This window comes from Antechinus flavipes, chromosome 3, assembly GCF_016432865.1.
Source record: "Antechinus flavipes isolate AdamAnt ecotype Samford, QLD, Australia chromosome 3, AdamAnt_v2, whole genome shotgun sequence".
NCBI classification, from domain to species: domain Eukaryota; kingdom Metazoa; phylum Chordata; class Mammalia; order Dasyuromorphia; family Dasyuridae; genus Antechinus; species Antechinus flavipes.
The window spans coordinates 323,669,953-323,687,973 of record NC_067400.1 but is presented as its reverse complement, the minus strand read 5'-3'; the positions used below and the strand labels follow the sequence as shown (position 1 = coordinate 323,687,973).

General features: G+C 33.6%; 1 protein-coding gene across 4 annotated transcripts in view; it reads right to left on the bottom strand.

The window, feature by feature from the left end:
* PAK2 (p21 (RAC1) activated kinase 2) overlaps window positions 1-18,021 on the bottom strand; it is a 129,426-nt gene that overhangs the window by 15,891 nt on the left and 95,514 nt on the right. For 3 of the 4 annotated variants that reach the window (XM_051985542.1, XM_051985544.1, XM_051985541.1), the window contains exons 12-14: window positions 17,187-17,286; window positions 16,076-16,272; window positions 14,986-15,123 (exon numbers count right to left, since the gene is read on the bottom strand). In XM_051985542.1, the coding sequence (XP_051841502.1) occupies window positions 14,986-15,123; window positions 16,076-16,272; window positions 17,187-17,286 (435 nt within the window). Of the gene's footprint in view, window positions 1-5,854; window positions 9,862-14,985; window positions 15,124-16,075; window positions 16,273-17,186; window positions 17,287-18,021 lie in introns of those variants that run through there. The other variant, XM_051985545.1, reaches the window with a different exon arrangement.

The following is an 18,021-nucleotide window of genomic DNA, read 5'->3' as shown; positions in this document are numbered from 1 at the left end:
GAGACTGAGTTTCTGTGCTGTCACATGAATTTTTTGGTTTCCCAGTGGATATGTTATATTTACACTATACTGTAAATCTATTAAGTGTACAATAGTATTATGTCTTTAAAAAAGTGTACATACCTTAATTAAAAACTTTATTGCAAAAAAATAAAAAATGATGCTGACCATCATCCGAGTCTTCAGCAAGATGTAATCTTTTTGCTGGTAGAAGGTCCTGCCCCAATGATGGTGTCTGCCGACTGAGCAGGGTGGTGGTCTGAGGATTTGGGGTGGCTGGGACAACTTTTTAAAATCATTTGACAAAGTAAGTCCCATCAGTTGACTCTTCCTTTTACTTGAATGCTTAGAAGTCATTGTGGGGTTGTTAGTTTCTAATTTTAATATTGCTGTGTCTCAAGGAATAGGGAAGTGACCCAGGGAAAGGGCAAGAGGTCAGTGCTTGATGGAACACTCAAGAGTACACATATTTACCAATTAAGTTTGCCATCTTATATGGACAAAGTTCATGGCACCCAAAACATAAAGCTCTTTGGAAAAAAGTCTAGAAAAAGCACACATATAAGGGAAAACTATCTCCAACTGCTCCCTCTTCCAAGTCCCTCTTTTTCAGCTTTCTTCCTAGAAAGCAAAGAATTTCCTCTTGGGTGAAACAAGGGACTATTTCTCTTTTAAGCTAAAATATTTTACTCCAAATGAAGATGCTCATTTACTCTGAATGGTCTGATATATTCCAATTTGTTTAACTTCTCCAATTTCTCTGCTGTTTCCTAAGATAAATAGATCTATTTGGTATTGTTTGTGACAGTTTTTTGTATAAATAGCATTTGGTATAAAGAGATCCAAGTCTTCTGATGTAAGCATTCTTTTCTCTTTTAGTTACACTGAAGAGAACAGAATAAAAATATTTCCTCTACAATAGCAATATTTGGGGAGGCAGATACATTTTAGTCTGAGATTCCTCTTTCTGAGAAAAGAAATTCAGACAGGAATCAAAGAAAGGAGCAAGAGTCTAAAGATCTATTTATGTGTACCACACTTAGATCTTGTGAACATATACCTAACCTACATGCACAATACATACATCTTTTGTATGTGTATAGCATCAGAACCTCACTCAACTGAAACAAGAGAATTGAACACAGAATATACTGGAGATGTGGGAAAAATTGGAACACTAATGCATTGCTGGTGTTGTTTAACTGATCCAATCATTCTGTAGAGCAATTTGGAACCATGCCCAAGGGATATAAAGCTGGGCATTCCCTTTGATCCACTAATACCACTATACTAAGTCTGTATCCTAAAATGATTTTTTAAAAGGGGGAAATGTATAAAATGTGATCAACTTTGATACTTAGCTCTTCTCAGCATTACAATGACCTATGACAATTTCAAAAGACTCATGATGGAAAATGGTATTCACATCCGGAGAAAGAACTATGGAGTCTGAATGCAAGTTGAAGTATACTGTTTTCACTTTTAGCATACTATTTTCACTTTTGTTTGTCCTTTCTCACAATTTCTTCCGTTTGTACTGATTCTTCTTTCACAACATGACATGTTAATGTTTAATATGATTGTACATGTATACCTGTATCAGATTGTTTGCTGTCTAGAGGATGAGAAAAAGAAGGGAGAAAAAAATTGAAGTTCTGAATCTTATAAAAGTAAATGTTGAAAACTATATATGTAACTGGAAAAAATAAAATGCTATTAAGTGGGGGAAAGGAATAAAAACAAGCAAGAACACAAACAAGCATAGGGAGGAGAGAGGAGTTCAGAGGAAGCATAACTGAGGAGTAGGTTGGCGTAATCAACATAAACATCCTGACCTGCATGAAGGAACTTGGAAGATTAAAACTGGCTGGGGGGGGGTTAGGTAGGGGGGGAGGGAGAGAAGAAGATAAATTTAATAGTGTTCCCCCCAAGTAATGGGGGGGACATTGCAACATTGCTGAAATATTACAACAGTATAGAAAAGGAAGCACCAAAAAAGCAGAGCAGTTTTGAAGCACGAAGAATTATGACATAAAAAAGTATGATTTTAAATCAGTTGGCATGACATGGAAATTTATGGTTTCATATGCAATCCTCTGGCTGCATACATGGGAACACTTTTTAGGAGGATTTTATTATAAATCATATATCATTTAAAAAATGAGAATATATGCTTCAAGAATTTCAAAGTGCAACATAAACATTAGCTATCTAGTTCTACACCTTTATTATATAGACATAGGTGGTATACTCAGGTGGAGTGGAGTTTAACTGGAAATTACCAAACCTACACCACAAAATGTAAAGGCTTTGATTAGGGCACCAAGAAAGTGTGAATCAGTTATCTGAGAACTAGACTGGCTAACGTTTGGAGACATTAGCAGCCAGATCACTCTCTTACATATACACCTGAAAAGCACACTACCCCTATCATTCACACACATGTGCATGTGCATGCGCTCAAACGCACACTCTATTTGCCCAAAACAAATTGACTCTATTTAAAGTTTGACATCTGGGCCCATAAAGAGCATATTAATCTTTTCAAGAACTGAAATATTTTATCATCATTCATATATTTTCAGAAGTTAGATAAAAATCATAATTAAACCCCTTAATAGCAAAATAGCAAAATCATTTTTCAACCTCAATAATCAAGTGAGGTCTCACAAGGATATAAAAGTTTAGTAGTAACCAAGCCAAATTTTTTTTTCTTTTCAGAAAAAAAGGTACAATCTCTAGGCCATAGAAACATCTCCATACTTAAATCATCGTGAGGGAAGGAAACTACCATAATCTAAATGGTATGAAATATGCTTTTCTAAATGCTATTTAGTAGAATGTTCAGACATATTAATATATGAACAATACCCTACAGATTTTTTTTTTTTTTTGCTGGATTCCAATGAGCACCACCAGAATGAGGAAAGCACAAATGGTTTTCCTATTCCTGCTTTTCTAACATCAAAACTAATACAAAAGGAGTCTTATTCAATATCCATAAAAAAACCCCAAACTTTCTGAATGGCTTTGATGAATATGCCTTGAAAATTTGGATAAAAGCCATGAATGACATTGTAGGTATACTATCAAGTCTTGTGGCATGAATTCATACTATGATTAAATTTTTTTAAAGCATGTTCAACATACTATTAGTCCTGTACAATTTTTAAAAAGAGTAATGAGTAATGCTCTCCATGCCAGGAAGAATCATTTAAGCAACATTACAGCATCTAAGAATCACATTATTGGTATGTCCCTACTTTTGTCTCTCATCTACCTAATCTCTCTCCCTACTATTCTCTCCCTAGGTACCACGCTATTACTACTAATACAAAAATCTTAAGGTACTTCCCTATTAAAAATTCATTAATTCCATTACCGGAAAAAAAAAATACAAAATGCCTGGCTTAGGTCTTATGCCTGCCACTATTTGGCTCTTACCTACTTTTTCAGTTCTATTTATATTCTACCCCTTCCAGCACTTTTTGTGATCACACTGATCATGTGCAGTTTCTGTGCCTTTAAAGGGATGGTCTCCCTGTGTTGACTTTGGAATGAACCAACTTGTAATCCTAGCTCTCACCTGCCAGTGTGTGAACTAAGGTAAATCATTCCCTCTTTCAGCTTCAGTTTCTCACCTGTAACATGACTCAATTGACTTTCAACCTCTCTTCCAGCTTTAAATAGAGGCTGCTGACTTTTAATTCTCCATTAACACTCTACATGCCTTGCAGGCAAAGATGGGCACACTTTTATCTTTGCAGCATTGGGGCCTAGGCAGTTGGTATCTATGCTAAAGGGGAAACTGCTTTTGGGGGGAAGGGGCGGCAGAAACTGGCTATTTAAAAAACCAACACTCCAACAAGAAACAAGCCCAGCATAGAATACACATCAATCCTAAAATATGGTAAGCTCTGCAGGGCACAGGCCGGTCATTTAAGATGCTCTCAAAAAGTAGCCCAAAAATATAGATTGTATCTACCTACATCTTACTAGAACGTGCATTCCTAATGCTTGATTCTTCATGATGATTATACTCAACATTTTCATCCATCAATAGTTAACTATAAGATAAATGAAATAAAAATGCTATGGAGCCTACAATAAACTCTGAATAAAATGGCAATGGTCTTTGAAAATTTAGTTCAAAACATTTTTTCAAGTAATTTAAAGTGCCCCAAAGGTGATGAATTTTATGCATTCTACATTCAAGTCAACTTGCTCAGCAATTTTGCTGTCCAATTACTCAGGATCTCATTTCAGGTTTTCTTGACAAAGATACCAGAGTGGTTTGCCATGGTTTGCCATTTTCTACTCCAGCTTATTTTACACAGGAATCTGGGACAGACAGAGTTAAATTCAGGTTCACATACCTACTGTCTGATGCCAGGTTTGAACTGTTTGAAGATAAATCTTCCTTAATTCTATCCACTGCACTACCCTGTTCAGCAATTTACTTCATCTAAATTAGGGAACTGTCAGTCATTCCTTAATGAAAAGAGCAAATAAAACTCTTGATGGATTAAGAATCAAAAAAGAATATTTTTGACATTGTAGGTATGCTATCTAGTCTTGTGGCATGAATTCATATTCTGATTAAATTTTTTTAAAGCATGTTCTTTATGCTTTAAAAAGGATTCTTTTTTAAATTTTAAAAATTTTATTTTAAAATTAATTTAAATTTTATTTTATTATTTATTATTTTATTAATTTAAATTTAAAAATTATTTTTAAAAGAATTTCTTTTTTTTTTATTAGGACAAACCTTAAACTTTATTTTGTCTAACCCCTTCATTTCACAGATTTAAGAAACTGAGACCCAGGTAGGTAACTGGAACGTTCAAAATACCTAAATAAATCATAATTAATTTATCATTTTTAAATCAGCTATTGCTGGGGGTGGGGAGGGGGAGAAGGAATAAATTCCATTTTAAATTTCCTTTGTATTCTAAACCTGACTGCCAAGTACAAAAAAAATCAATTTAAGGGATCACAATCACCTCAGTAAATGAGTGATTGGTCTGTAATGGGTACACATTTTCCTATACTAGGATGATGTCTATATATATAGACTATTTCCACAAAATCATAGATGAAATAAATATTAGCAGAAGTTATTGTACTTTCAAACATTTTACAATTCCTACTCCAATTAAATCCTTAATGTTTTAAAATATTTTAATTTAAAAGATTCATTTTCTACAAAGCATGAGAGGCATGAGAGAAGCAGTGTTGTAGCAGACGGAGAGCTAGCTAGCATCAATGACAAAAAGCTCTACGTTCAAGACTTGCCTCTAACAAGAGGCTATATGAACCTGGGAAAAATCACTTAACTTTGCAGTGTCCCAAGCAACTCTCAAAGATGACAAATTGCAGAAAAGGTGCAAATTAACAATGGTAGAGCTCCTCTCCAGGAACTCTTCCTACACAAATGACATTGCAGATCTGATTAAAAAGAAAAGGGGGAAAAGCGGTATATAACATCACAGTTAAGTTCCTTGTCCTCCAGTTTTTTTTAAACTTCCAAGATTCAGTCAAGTCTGTTGACGTTACGTGAGTTGAGAAAATGGATAGATCCCATGGTTGTTTTCCTGGACTTCACAGTCAGAAAAAAAGTTAATACTTTCTCTTGAACTTAGTTCTGAATAGGGGAATATGATTCTTATTCATGTTTCCAGAAACCTAAGAGGACATTATAGACAAAATTCATACCAATTCCGTGTAAAAAAAGAATTCATGCTTTAAAATACACTGAGCTTTAAGATACATTTCCTATGACCTATTAGAAATCTAAACATTTATTCTTTAAAGCTACTCTGGTTCAAAAAGATAAAAATTCGGGAAGGGGATAAACATTTAAAAAAAAATTTTATTTCTAGCCCTGAAAAGAACAAAGTTATTGAACATCAAATACAGTAGTTAATGTTGCAGTAACAATTAAATAACATAAGGGATTAAATTAAACAAAAGGCAATATAAAATTTGAAGACAATAAAAAATAAGATAGCTACTTGCAACTAAGTTCCATTTCCATCTGCCAAAATAAGGAAGGAGAGAGAAAAAAATTAATTTTTACCCAAGATTTATGTTTGATTCCACCCTCTTACTACAGAACTAAAATTTAAGAATAGTTAGCTGTTTTAATTACATTTCTTACTGCCTCTCTACTCTGAGAAGGCTAGTATGGTGAACCAACTAGATGGCAAGGATCCTTTAAGACAGGGAACCTTGCACATCTAGCATAGCACTTTGCTTCTGACAGGTGCTCAATAAATACTTGTTGCTTGAGTGAATATAAACACTCTGAAAAACTGTTAAAAGTTGGAGGAGGGGGATAGGGCAGAGACAGGAAGACAATGGATTTTAAAACTTTCGCTTGGACATCTGGTTTTTATATTGTTATACACTTCAAATTAAAGCTATGAAATTGCACTGCAAAACACCCAAAGCAAATGAGAATCTGGATGTTTGTAACTATAACTTAAAATAACTGGGCATTGAAATGAGATGCTCAATGGATATTTGGGGATTTCAAGAGATTTTTAAAGTGTTATCAATTCCTTAAGCACCCAATTTTCCTCCTATTCCTACCTCTCCACTACTGTCTTGAGATGCACTAAGATTCCGTCTAGCTAGGACACAGCGTACACAGTTAACCTCAAAAGTTCACTTAAAGGGTCCCCCAAAAGAAACACTCAAAAATACTTTTAAAATTGTATTTAAAAGGCACAGATTAATTTTGGATTGGTGGTTGGCTTGATTAAGTTTAAGCAGCTGAACAGACATATTTGCAAGACAAGAAAAGTTTATATAATCCCAGTGACTCTACTTGCTCACTAATTACAATAGGGAAAAACAATCTCAGTATTTCTACAGTTTCCTGGGATTATCTATCCCTAAAGTTTGTGACACCAGAGAAAGGGGACAGGTAACCCAATGGTTACTAGAAGTCACAGCTTTCATTGTAGTGCTAAGTATAGTACTACAAGATAACACCCTATAAACAGAGCTCAACTATTAAGGTAATTCCTGGATTTGAATGAGACATTTCAACCCAAAGTGAAAGCAAAAATAATTTTAAAAGACAATTGCTTAAAAAAAAAAAATAAAAGAATCTTGATTCAGTTAAATTTGTTCTTTCAACAACAAGGCCATTTTAAATTGTTAAAAATGAATAAATCACAACTCCTTATTGCTCTTAAAACTATTTTGTTTAAAATTTACAAATTTAAGAAATAATCAAAGTATATTCATATGATAGATTAGTTTATCTTACTAAGTAAAGAACAGACTGGGGTTTAGGTCCCATATCCCAGGAGTCAGATTTTCATGATACCCGGTCCATTGCCAGCAATGGACATACAGGGCATCACCAATTTAAAAAAAAAAAAAAAAGATTAAATATAATTCCAAACTCTTCCTATAAATCAAAAAGCCCTTTACTGAGTCACGTGCTTAAAAATGGGGGCACTGACACTGTATCCAGTGAACATGTTTTCTATGGCTCATGTATAGAAATAGAAGCTATTTATAAAGTCAATACTTAAAAGTTACTGCCTTCTTGAGGAAATGATCATTGCATTCTGATCATTAGATTTTTCTACTCCATTGGTAGTATCTTTTCTATACAAATCTACCTAGTGACTGCTTACAAAGCAGAAAGTTTAAAAGTTGAAACTCAAGAGGCACTGGAGTTTTTCAAAGGGAGTAAGGCATTTTGTTGCTGTAAAGTGATGAAATAATAAACAATTGCAGAAGGGCCAGTAATAGCAAGAAAAATAAAAATCAGATTGAAATCAGAGACCATTCTACTAAATGCTCTAATTATAGGTTTTGTTTCATGATTTTGGCAAAAACCTTTCTGGTAGGCATTTTCTATTTATTATAGTCATATCTTAATATGGACATTAAGAAATTAAGCATGAGCTAGCTTACTTTGTTGACAAGCAATACATTTTTTACAAAATGTTTTGTTTTCCAGAAAATATCCCTAAAACTTAATTTTTCTTACTTTTGATTTGGCACTGCTGGTGTATTAAGTAAATGTAGAATTGAACAGAAGCAAATAACTGCAAGAATCTAATGATTTTTTTTCCTGCTCCTGACATTTCTGATGAGGCAGTACAGCTTCTAAGAAAAGGCTCCTATTAATAATGAATATTATAGGGTGAGAGATGATTCAGAATATCAAAATGCTTTTAAAAATTTCAATCAAGGAACCAAAACTTTTTTACTAGAAAGGATGCCTTATAGACATCAAAATACATTTCATTCTGATTTACTTCCCCTTTTCCAATTTTTTGGTACATGAAATTTATAACTTCACATGAATTCAAAGTGACCCAACATGATTACCTCCTAATTTAAACCTATAGCAACTCAGTAAATGAAATGATTCACAAGTCCCTTAGCAGCAGAATTTGTGGAATTACTTTTATCATTCTAGCTAATAAGATTTTGGTGAAGTTTTGGGACCTTTTCATAATTCAAGGTAAATCTCCCCAGCTTGTAACAAGTTTCATCCCTGTGAGATGTCTTTTAAGTGTCTCTATTCTTTTCATTGATATAATCACATCTACCTGGGAATACCAAGTTTCAGTTCATGTATTTTCAAGTCTCTATATATCAAATATCTCAAATTACTTATGTATTTTAACTGGATATATTTAAAAAGGTATTTAATAGTCAAATCCTGAAAATTCAATGACTCGCATTATTTGCTGTGGGGATTTAAAAAAAAAGTTACAATATATACACAAACTTATTTGATAAAGAAAATAAAAGAGACACCAGCCAAAGCAAAAGAGTCCAAGCTGGGGTTAAGAACAAACTGACAGATTTCTGAAACCAAGTACGTAGTAGGAAATAACTTTGAATTGCAGCCAACACAAATCCAACAGAAAGGAAGACAAAAATTGCAGGGACTCAAATGTCAATGGGGTCCGCTTCCTTTGCCTCAATGATTTAGTTAAAAATGATCTTCCTTCTCCTCTTCTCTATTTGTAACTTTCACTCCAAACATCACTACCATGATATTTCTTTAAAAAAAAAAAAAAAAAAAAAAAGGCTCTTTTAATCTTCCCCAAGGCCAAAAACAAAAACAAAAACAAACCCACTTCCCTTCCCTTCCTCAAAATAGTTTGTAACTAAAATGTTATTGAACAGTGCTTTAAGTAGCTGGTCCTGGCTTCTACACAAAATTAAATCATAGGAAGCCTCTTTTCTAATATAAGGAGGTACATAATATCCATCACACTTGCTTTAATTTAGGCATGAGAAACATTTTCTCAAAGCAATCCAAAAGGAGCAGGTAAAGGAAAGGAGGAAGAACAGGGAAAAATAGGAGACTAGCAGATCAAACAAATGCCTTTCTTTGAAAGCTTGAATCTGCCATTCAAGTATTGAAAATACCCTAAAGGGTACAATGAATGGGATCTGTTACAGCAAAGTCAGCAAAAATAAAATAAAATACAAATTCCAAGCTTCATAAATGGCACTGCTGGGCTGTTGGCAGAAAGGTGAAAGGCCAGTGATTCAGTCCACAATTTCTCTTGGACCCTAAAAAGGGGCTATTTTAAGAGTCATAACAATTCTTTTCCTTAATTTTGTCTTAGATGTCTCCAGGGAGTAGGGGGTTGGTTTCCCCCAACCACCCCAGTGTGCTGACAATTTTTTTCCAAACCCCTAAAAAGAGTAACAATTTTATATATTATAAAGACTTCTTTTTTTAAAAATTGACAAAAAAAGATGAGGCCACAAATGGCAATGCTATTAACGGTTACTCTTCATTGCTTCTTTAGCTGCCATGATCAGCGGTGTCAAGCTAGACAAAGGTTTAGCCAGTTTCAGGAAGGGATGCTGCCAGAAGAAAAAAAAAATAGAATGATAAATTTACAACTCGTTCTTCTCACTCAACCCTGAAACCTAAAGATTCCTTTTATAGAACACAAACCAAAAATCTGAATACATTATTTATACATTAGAGTTAATATAACCAAATAAAAATAGGTTAATCAGCATTTTCATTGTATTTTCATTGAATAAGCTTTAACCTCACCAATATCTCAGTCTTTGAGGGAACTGTGCTTTCATCAATGTTGGTAACCTCCTCTCCTGACACAGACCACCTCACAAATCTCCTCATCTAAGTTTGATTCTCAGATAGCTGTTTTTCTATAAATCTTTCACATGGGTTTCACCTACCCAAGTATATATGATCTGATGATCCTCTTGGTGTTTCAAAAGTGACTAAACGAAAATACTTGTTACACATTCAATTATGTCTGACTTTTTGTGACCCCATTAAGGTTTTTCTTAGCAAAGATGCTGGAATACTTTGCACTTCCCTTTCCAGCTCATTTTACAGATGAAGAAACTAAGGCAAACAGGATTAAGTGACTACCCAGGGTTACATAGGTAACAAGTGTGTCTGGGATTGTATTTGAATTCATAAATTCCTAAATCCAATCCTGTCCACTCTACCACTAAGCAGCCCAAAACATAAATATTCTCTATCTGTTCTCTTATTAATAGGATTTTAGGATTATGAGCTTTTAAGGACAACTTGTAGCATAAGTGATTTCATTACTTGTTCTGATCATTCAATTCGTAAACATATATACATGCATATATATATATATATATATATATATATATATATATATATATATATATATATATATATATATATATATATGTAATGAATATATATATCTCTTTGTTCTTACATAAAAGCCATTGTTGGCAGCATATTTTAGCCCACTTACACTTATCATGTGGTGGCCTTTGGGAAGAGGAAGGGAAAGGTGAGGGAGCTGGTGGAGCAGGAATCCTTTGGGTTACTTGTAATTTTGATTCTTCCAAGATGGTGCTATTTCATGATTTGAAGTTATGTAACATTTACCATAGCACTGATTTTTAAAAAGAAACTTTTTCAAAATAGTATTTCCCAAATGTGTTCTAGTCTTTCTCAATTCAAGGCCCATCTTTTTATTCTTATCCAAGACACATACTCATACACATATGTATATAAATACATATATTTATATTTGTAAATACCATGGGCTTTGTGTCTAGCTGAAGGTCACTGTATGGACACTGTTATGATTCCCATCCAATTTTTCTAATTTGGATGGTTAGGCCAATTCTTTTTCTTCTACCATAAAATGATCTGATTTTAGTAGATAATCCATAAATAGAACACCTATTAGCATCAATAAGGAATCCTTCTGGACTTTAGCTTCTATGAAAATGTTGATGACCTTAAACAAAACTTTGTTTATTTTATACTCATTTGATGCCAAAATTCCAGCTTACTGAAAAGTATAATTATCAATAACTTCAACGTGTGAGAGTCCTCATTCATAAAGAAAGCCTTCATGTTTTGTTCAACCCAGTCAAGTTAGCTTTTTTTTTAATGGCAAAAAACACAGAATCTTGTTTTTTATACCTCTCACTCAGCTGTATAAAATAAAGAGGTAGGCCACAGAAAATCAGCTATAAAAACCCTACCTATTCCCTTTTTTAAAACTATAGAAAAAAAAAAAAAAGAAGGCACATTCATTGATTACTGCTGATGTAGTTCAGGGAGATATTAAAATGTCCTTTTTCCAATTTGTTTATTTCATTTTTGAATTTCTTCTTTGAGACATTATGAAATCAATTCCTAAGAAACTTTGTAATTGTCTCACCTACAGTCTTCATCATATATCTGGCAAGATCACAGTATCTTTTAAAGCATCACTCCCACTTCCCAACAATAAATCTAATGCAGAGATAATAGTCTGAATATGATAGATTCACTATTGTCACTGATGAAAATTCATCATTCTAAAAACAGTAGAATATCTACCTATTCCATTTCATGATTGCTGTCCTTTTGGTTTAATCTAAAAAACATTCTTTGAACACTCGAGGCTTTTGTTGGTGGTTAATCATTTCAGTTGTGTTCAACTCTTCATGATTCCATTTGGGGTTTTTCTGGCAAAGATAATGGAATAATTTACCTTTTCCTTCTTTACTCCATTTTTAGATGAGGAACTGAGGCAGATTGGGTTAAATGACTTGCCCAAGGTCATACAGCCTCTTGTCTGAGGCCGGATTTGAACTCTAGGCCTACTAGATCAATCGGTCATTAGTAGTTCTTCTCTTCTACTACTACTACTACTACTACTGCTGCTGCCACCACCACCACCATCACTCCTATTACTACTACTACTACTACTACTACTACTACTACTACTACTACTACTACTACTGCCACCGCCACCACCATCACTCCTATTACTACTACTACTACTACTACTACTACTACTACTACTACTACTACTACCACCACTACTACTGAGTCTTCAATCATTTCCTCTGTATTATTTTGAAGAACAACTTGTTATAAATCAACACTGCCCTTGGCTACCATATACTGTTGTCTTAACCTATTATCTGCTAGCTAAGGTGGCTTCTGAGTTCTTTTGAGTCTATTTAGTGACTGTTTTGAACTGACGAAACTTCTCTAAGAAATTGTAACAATGTTTTTGCTCTAGCCTGTTTCCTCTTTTATAGGAATTTATTTTGTAGCAGTATATAGAGTACTGCTATCTTTGTAATTTTCTGCCATACATGATATTTACTCTTTTGTTCCAATCAAACTAATTAACTATATTTAAATGCCATTCAAATATAAGTTAATTTTAAGTATTTTATTTAATATTAAATAATGATTTGAATATTTAACTGAATAGTGCTCAATGCTTAATTATGCAATTAATCTTTAGCTATTTAATTAATTTTGGGGGTGATATTTAAATGAATATCACTTCAATAACCAGTCATCATGACAAAATATAGCCAATTTCACTTTTAAAGATGCAGGGCTCACTACCTTTATCTTCTTTTGACTCTATGCTTAAGGAAAATTCTTTATGCACAAAATTAAAGATAGTAAATAATTTATATAACATTTGGCCTCTTCTATTTTTTGATCCTAAACTATCTTTTCTACCAGCTTTTTAAATCTTCTTCATGCCCATTTTTGTACTGAAGTCAAGAACCATCAAGGTAAGATATGTGCTAATTTCGTTTTGTAGATCTTGACCAATTCTTCCAAAAAAGTTTCAGTGTGGTTTCATAGGTATCAAAACTTATAGAGATTATTAAAGTCAGTAAAGCTATAAGTTTTTGTAAGTACTAAGATTTTTGGGAAACCTTGTACAAAGTAAATAATAAGATAATTTTTGTGTGTATGGTGAATAAAAGGCACTAATAGTTAGTGATTGTAATTAGCACTAATTAAGGAAGATCACTTGGGTCAAATTTTGAAAGTAGCTAGGGAATCTAAGCAGTGGAAGTTGAGGAAGAAGTTCAATTGAGGTCAATCTGTGCAAAGATAAGACTGAGAGAAGATAAAATGTGCTGTATGAGGAAAATCAAGTAGGCCAGTATGGCTGAATATAGAGTTAATAAAGAAGAGTAATGTTCACCAAGTATGGAAAGGCAGGTTGTAGCCAAAGTGTATTTGATTTTAGAAGAAACAGGGAATTACTGGAACTTTCTGAGTATGACAAGGACAGAACTTTATTTTAGGGATCTCCCTCAATGGCCTGAATAAGAAAGAGATTTGAGGCATCAGAGAGACAAGTTAGAGGCTTTTTGTAATAGAGATCTAGAAATCATTTACACAGTAATAATATTTGAATCTAGGGCAGTTAATGAGATCATCCTCTGGAAGTGAGAGTCAGTATAAGCATGATCCCTATAAAGTATTAATGTCCCTTGTTCCCTTTTACAAGCAAAATAAAGCGAACTTGGGTCAATTTCTTTATTCTCCCTTCTGAAAAGGTTCTATAAGCTATCATTCCAGTTAGTTATTTTGTTGTGTCCTCTGGTTTCTTGTTACATCCAGGATATCAATAAGAATGTAGATAAAAAACAAAGATCTCATATTTACAGTATCAACAGTTAAATTAATGATTATAGAAACAATAAGAATAGTAAAATTCTTAGCAACCTTTCCTCTCTTCACTATTAAGTCCACCACAGAAGCAGGAGAAGAATAGATTGTTAGGATTCTACAAGGTGCTAAGTCAGTGGAATTGATGAGATAATGATTCTCTAATGTACTTAGTACTTACTATAATTCCACAAGATTCACACCTTTAAGAGAACATATATAAGGAGGAGCTCTCAGGGCCAAAGGTCTCGGAGGAGGAGACAGATTCATTCCATCTTCCACCTTTGTGCTGGCTGGAGACATTCAGAGGGAGCTAGAGGCAGAAGCTGGCAGAGGCAAAGGCTAGTGGCAGGAGCTCTTGGAACAAAGACTACAGAAGGCCTCCAGAAAAAGTAACTGAGCCCCAAGGGAGGGAGATAAGATTTTAAAGGAGAAAATAAAGGATTTGGACTTTAACTCCTGGCTGCATTTGGGGTGATTACACTGAACCGAAACTAAGGCTGCCCCCAGAAGCCCTGCAAGAAATCTGCTCTCAGAGAAGATCACATTTTAGAGAATAACACTAACAGATTCCTAGGAAACATTGATTGTTCTGGCCTCAAAATATTGGTACTTAGCTACATGCTGTCTATGGTACTTTACACAAAGATTTTTCAGCTTGTTAGAACCTGTGTTCTGGCTTAATCTTCAAGAACTCAAAGGTGATTTGCAAACTATAATGAGGCAAAGAAATATTGGTTCCTGGGGAAATCCCATTAAAATAGCATCAATAATTAGAAAAATGATTATTTTCTGTTTTTCCAACATCTACAATGCCTTCTTTTCAAAAAAATCTCAGATATATTAGTGCAAGCAGTGTTCAGGCCAAAGTGCAAAACTCAATTTTTTTTTTAGATGAAGTCTTAATATTGAACCAATAGCTTTTTATTTGTTCCATAAATAATAAATTCAAACTTCTTAAATGGTTATAATTTTACTTATGATTCCAAAAGTCAAGGCTCTCTTGTACATTCTCTCCCTATTAACAAACTTACCTGTAACAATTCTTTGGCTGAGCCCCTTTTTTCTACATCCATCTCCAAACATCGATTTAAGAAATCTCGAAATATTGGAGACAGTTTCTCTGGATTTTGCAGTTCAGGAGTCCCATTTGTTGCTATTAGATACAAGGCCTGAAAACAAAACAATACAGTCACCCTTGTTAGTTTTGAAACTCAGTTTTTTCTTCAGAAACTTGATATAGCGCCTCTACCTTCATAGATCCCTAAATTCATCCTAAACATCTTAAGAAAAATGTTATAGCAGTTCCACCCATTTGATAACATTATTGTTATATTTATATTTATGTTCATCTATCATCTCTGTTTTAAACTACATACTAGAAAAATTATCTTAGGATAGGTCAAGTCTTTTGAGGGTCTTACTTTCCTCCTGGGAAAAATAATCTGAACTAGATGGTAAACAGTCCTAAGAAACCTAAAATGATAAGCTTAGAACTTTTTGGTTAACATCATCTAAATAATATATGATGTTGACATATTGGTCAAATTACTATAAAGACCCAATGCTAAAAAAATTATAAAGCATGAATGAAATTCATAAACAAAAGAGCTCCAACTCTGACAAGCAAATGGTAATTTATTTTTTAATTACTAGATAACAAATGCACAATCTCTATACTTTTGAAAATCATTTTCTAAGAGCACCATTCCCAAAAATAATTACTGTCAAATATGAGAAGAGCATTTAAAGATTAAAGCAACTTAAAAACCAAAAATGTAACACACTCTCAGATAAATATTCTAATATCTTTCTAAGACTGGATGCAAACTGGAGAGGCAGTAGTGTGTACTACTTGGAGTAATGAAGTTTTGAGTCTGAATCCAACCTCAAACACTATTGTACGTACCCTAGCCAAGTCACTTGGGCTCTTTTACATTCAATTTCCTCACCTATAAAATGGAGGTATTAATAGCACCTACCAAAGTTGTTGTAAGGGTTAAATGAAATAATATGTGCAAAGTGCTTTGCATACTTCTTTTAAGTCACAGTCTCACTACCTCCTGGTTTTCTGGATAAAATAGATCATTGCTGTGTTAAGAAATAAAATCCAATCCTGCTTACCCTCAGGGGATTCTCATTAAGATATGGGGGTTCTCCTTCCACCATTTCAATAGCCATAATTCCTAGAGACCAAATATCCACTTTAGGACCATAAGCTTTACGTGTGACCACTTCTGGTGCCATCCAGTAAGGGGTCCCCACCATAGTACTTCTTTTGCTCTGCTCTGGTGTGATCTGGGCACAGAAACCAAAGTCGGCTATATAACAAAACAACAGATGAGAATTAATAACCAAGACACAAAGGGCATTCCAGTACAGTTTAGAAAATAAAACAATCTGTATATTAAATTTCTATTTCCTTATTCATATATTACTTTCTATGCTGTATTAGATATATTGCATTTTAAAAGATTTAAAAATATCCAGTTTAATTGGAGAAGTAAAGCAAAAGTTTAATTGGAGAAGTTAACAAGATAAGCTTTGTGTTGTAAATGTAAAGCTTCTTACATTATCTAGTTAACCTAGTTTAGTTTTTTTCTTTTGTGTAATTAAAGGATTATACTAGACCTCCTCTAATATTACTTTTAAGTCTAATCCATAATCCTATGATTTTAATATGATAAAATATTTATCTACAATCCTATGTTTTTGAGGCAGAGGATTTATATCACATACTCCCAGACGGAGCTGTGATGGTCAGTGTCTAACAACTGGCTCTCTGAAAACACAAGACATATTTTTAAGTTTAAACTGTGCTAAGATTTTCTCCATCACTTTCTTAGATTTTAACAATTATAAAAAAAAAAATCAGGCCCACATTTGTGCATTTGCCCATTGCCAAGGTATAAATGCTCACACTGAACATTTAACAATAAGCTCTTGTGAGCCAGTATGAGCTTGACTCCCAAGAGCAAAAAAAAGTTCAGAAAATTATAAACCATGAAATACACATAATACCTACTATATTAGCTGGAACTGACATCCCTTTTTGGAGAATATAGGAAAGATTCTTCTCCATAAAATATACCAAACTCTTGTGTATTTGTGTATACACAATACACAAATCAGAAAAAAAAAAATCTGTAACAGTAACAATGGTGGGATGATAGTAATAGTAACAATGACTTTTTATAGCAGAAATTAGAACAGAAAAATGTCATTTTTCACTCACTGAGTTTAACTGATCCTTCCATTCCCAAAAGCACATTGTCACTTTTGATGTCTCTGTGAATCACCTGATTGGCATGTAGAAACTCCAGAGCTTGTAAACACTATGTAAGAGAAAAAACATCCACATAGAAAACAGATGCTAGGAGCAATCAATTGCTGCTCAAATACATTGAGCTGTAGTAGTATCCTTCAGAAGGAACAGTGCTGGTGACATTAATACAAAAAACCAAATTTACTAGTATACATATCACACTTAGAAAGATCACTATGATAATATCATCATTTAACTTATTTGATTTTTTTAAACTTAAAAAGGCAGACTACATGACAAATTTAAAAGAAAAACAAAAGCCAAGCACTGATCCTTCTGAAATACATTGAGAAACAAAGTGAAGCACTGCCAATTTAGTATCCTAAATTCAGATTTGGAGTTAGAAGGGGCTTCAAAGATCACCTAGTCCATCTCACTCCTATTTTGTAGGTAAAGAAACTAAGACCAAGAGAAAAAAAGGATGTGCTCAGGGTCACAAAGGTAGTAAGTTTAAAAGTAAATTTGGAAACCTCTGCATCACAAATGCTATGGGCCATATTCCAACTTATTGCAAATCATGGCTGATTTTAAATGTCAAGTTATACAATAAATAAAACCCTTAAAATCTTTAACATCTTCTGTGATGCTTAGACCTATAAAAGACTAAAAATCCAGCCTGTATAAGATCTACAGCCTAGGACATAGGTTTGATTTCTGGTTCTTTACTGCTCATCTTACCTGTCAGGACTCATGTAAATCCCTTGACCCCTCCTCTCCTTTAGTAGAGAGGGGAAATCATACTAAA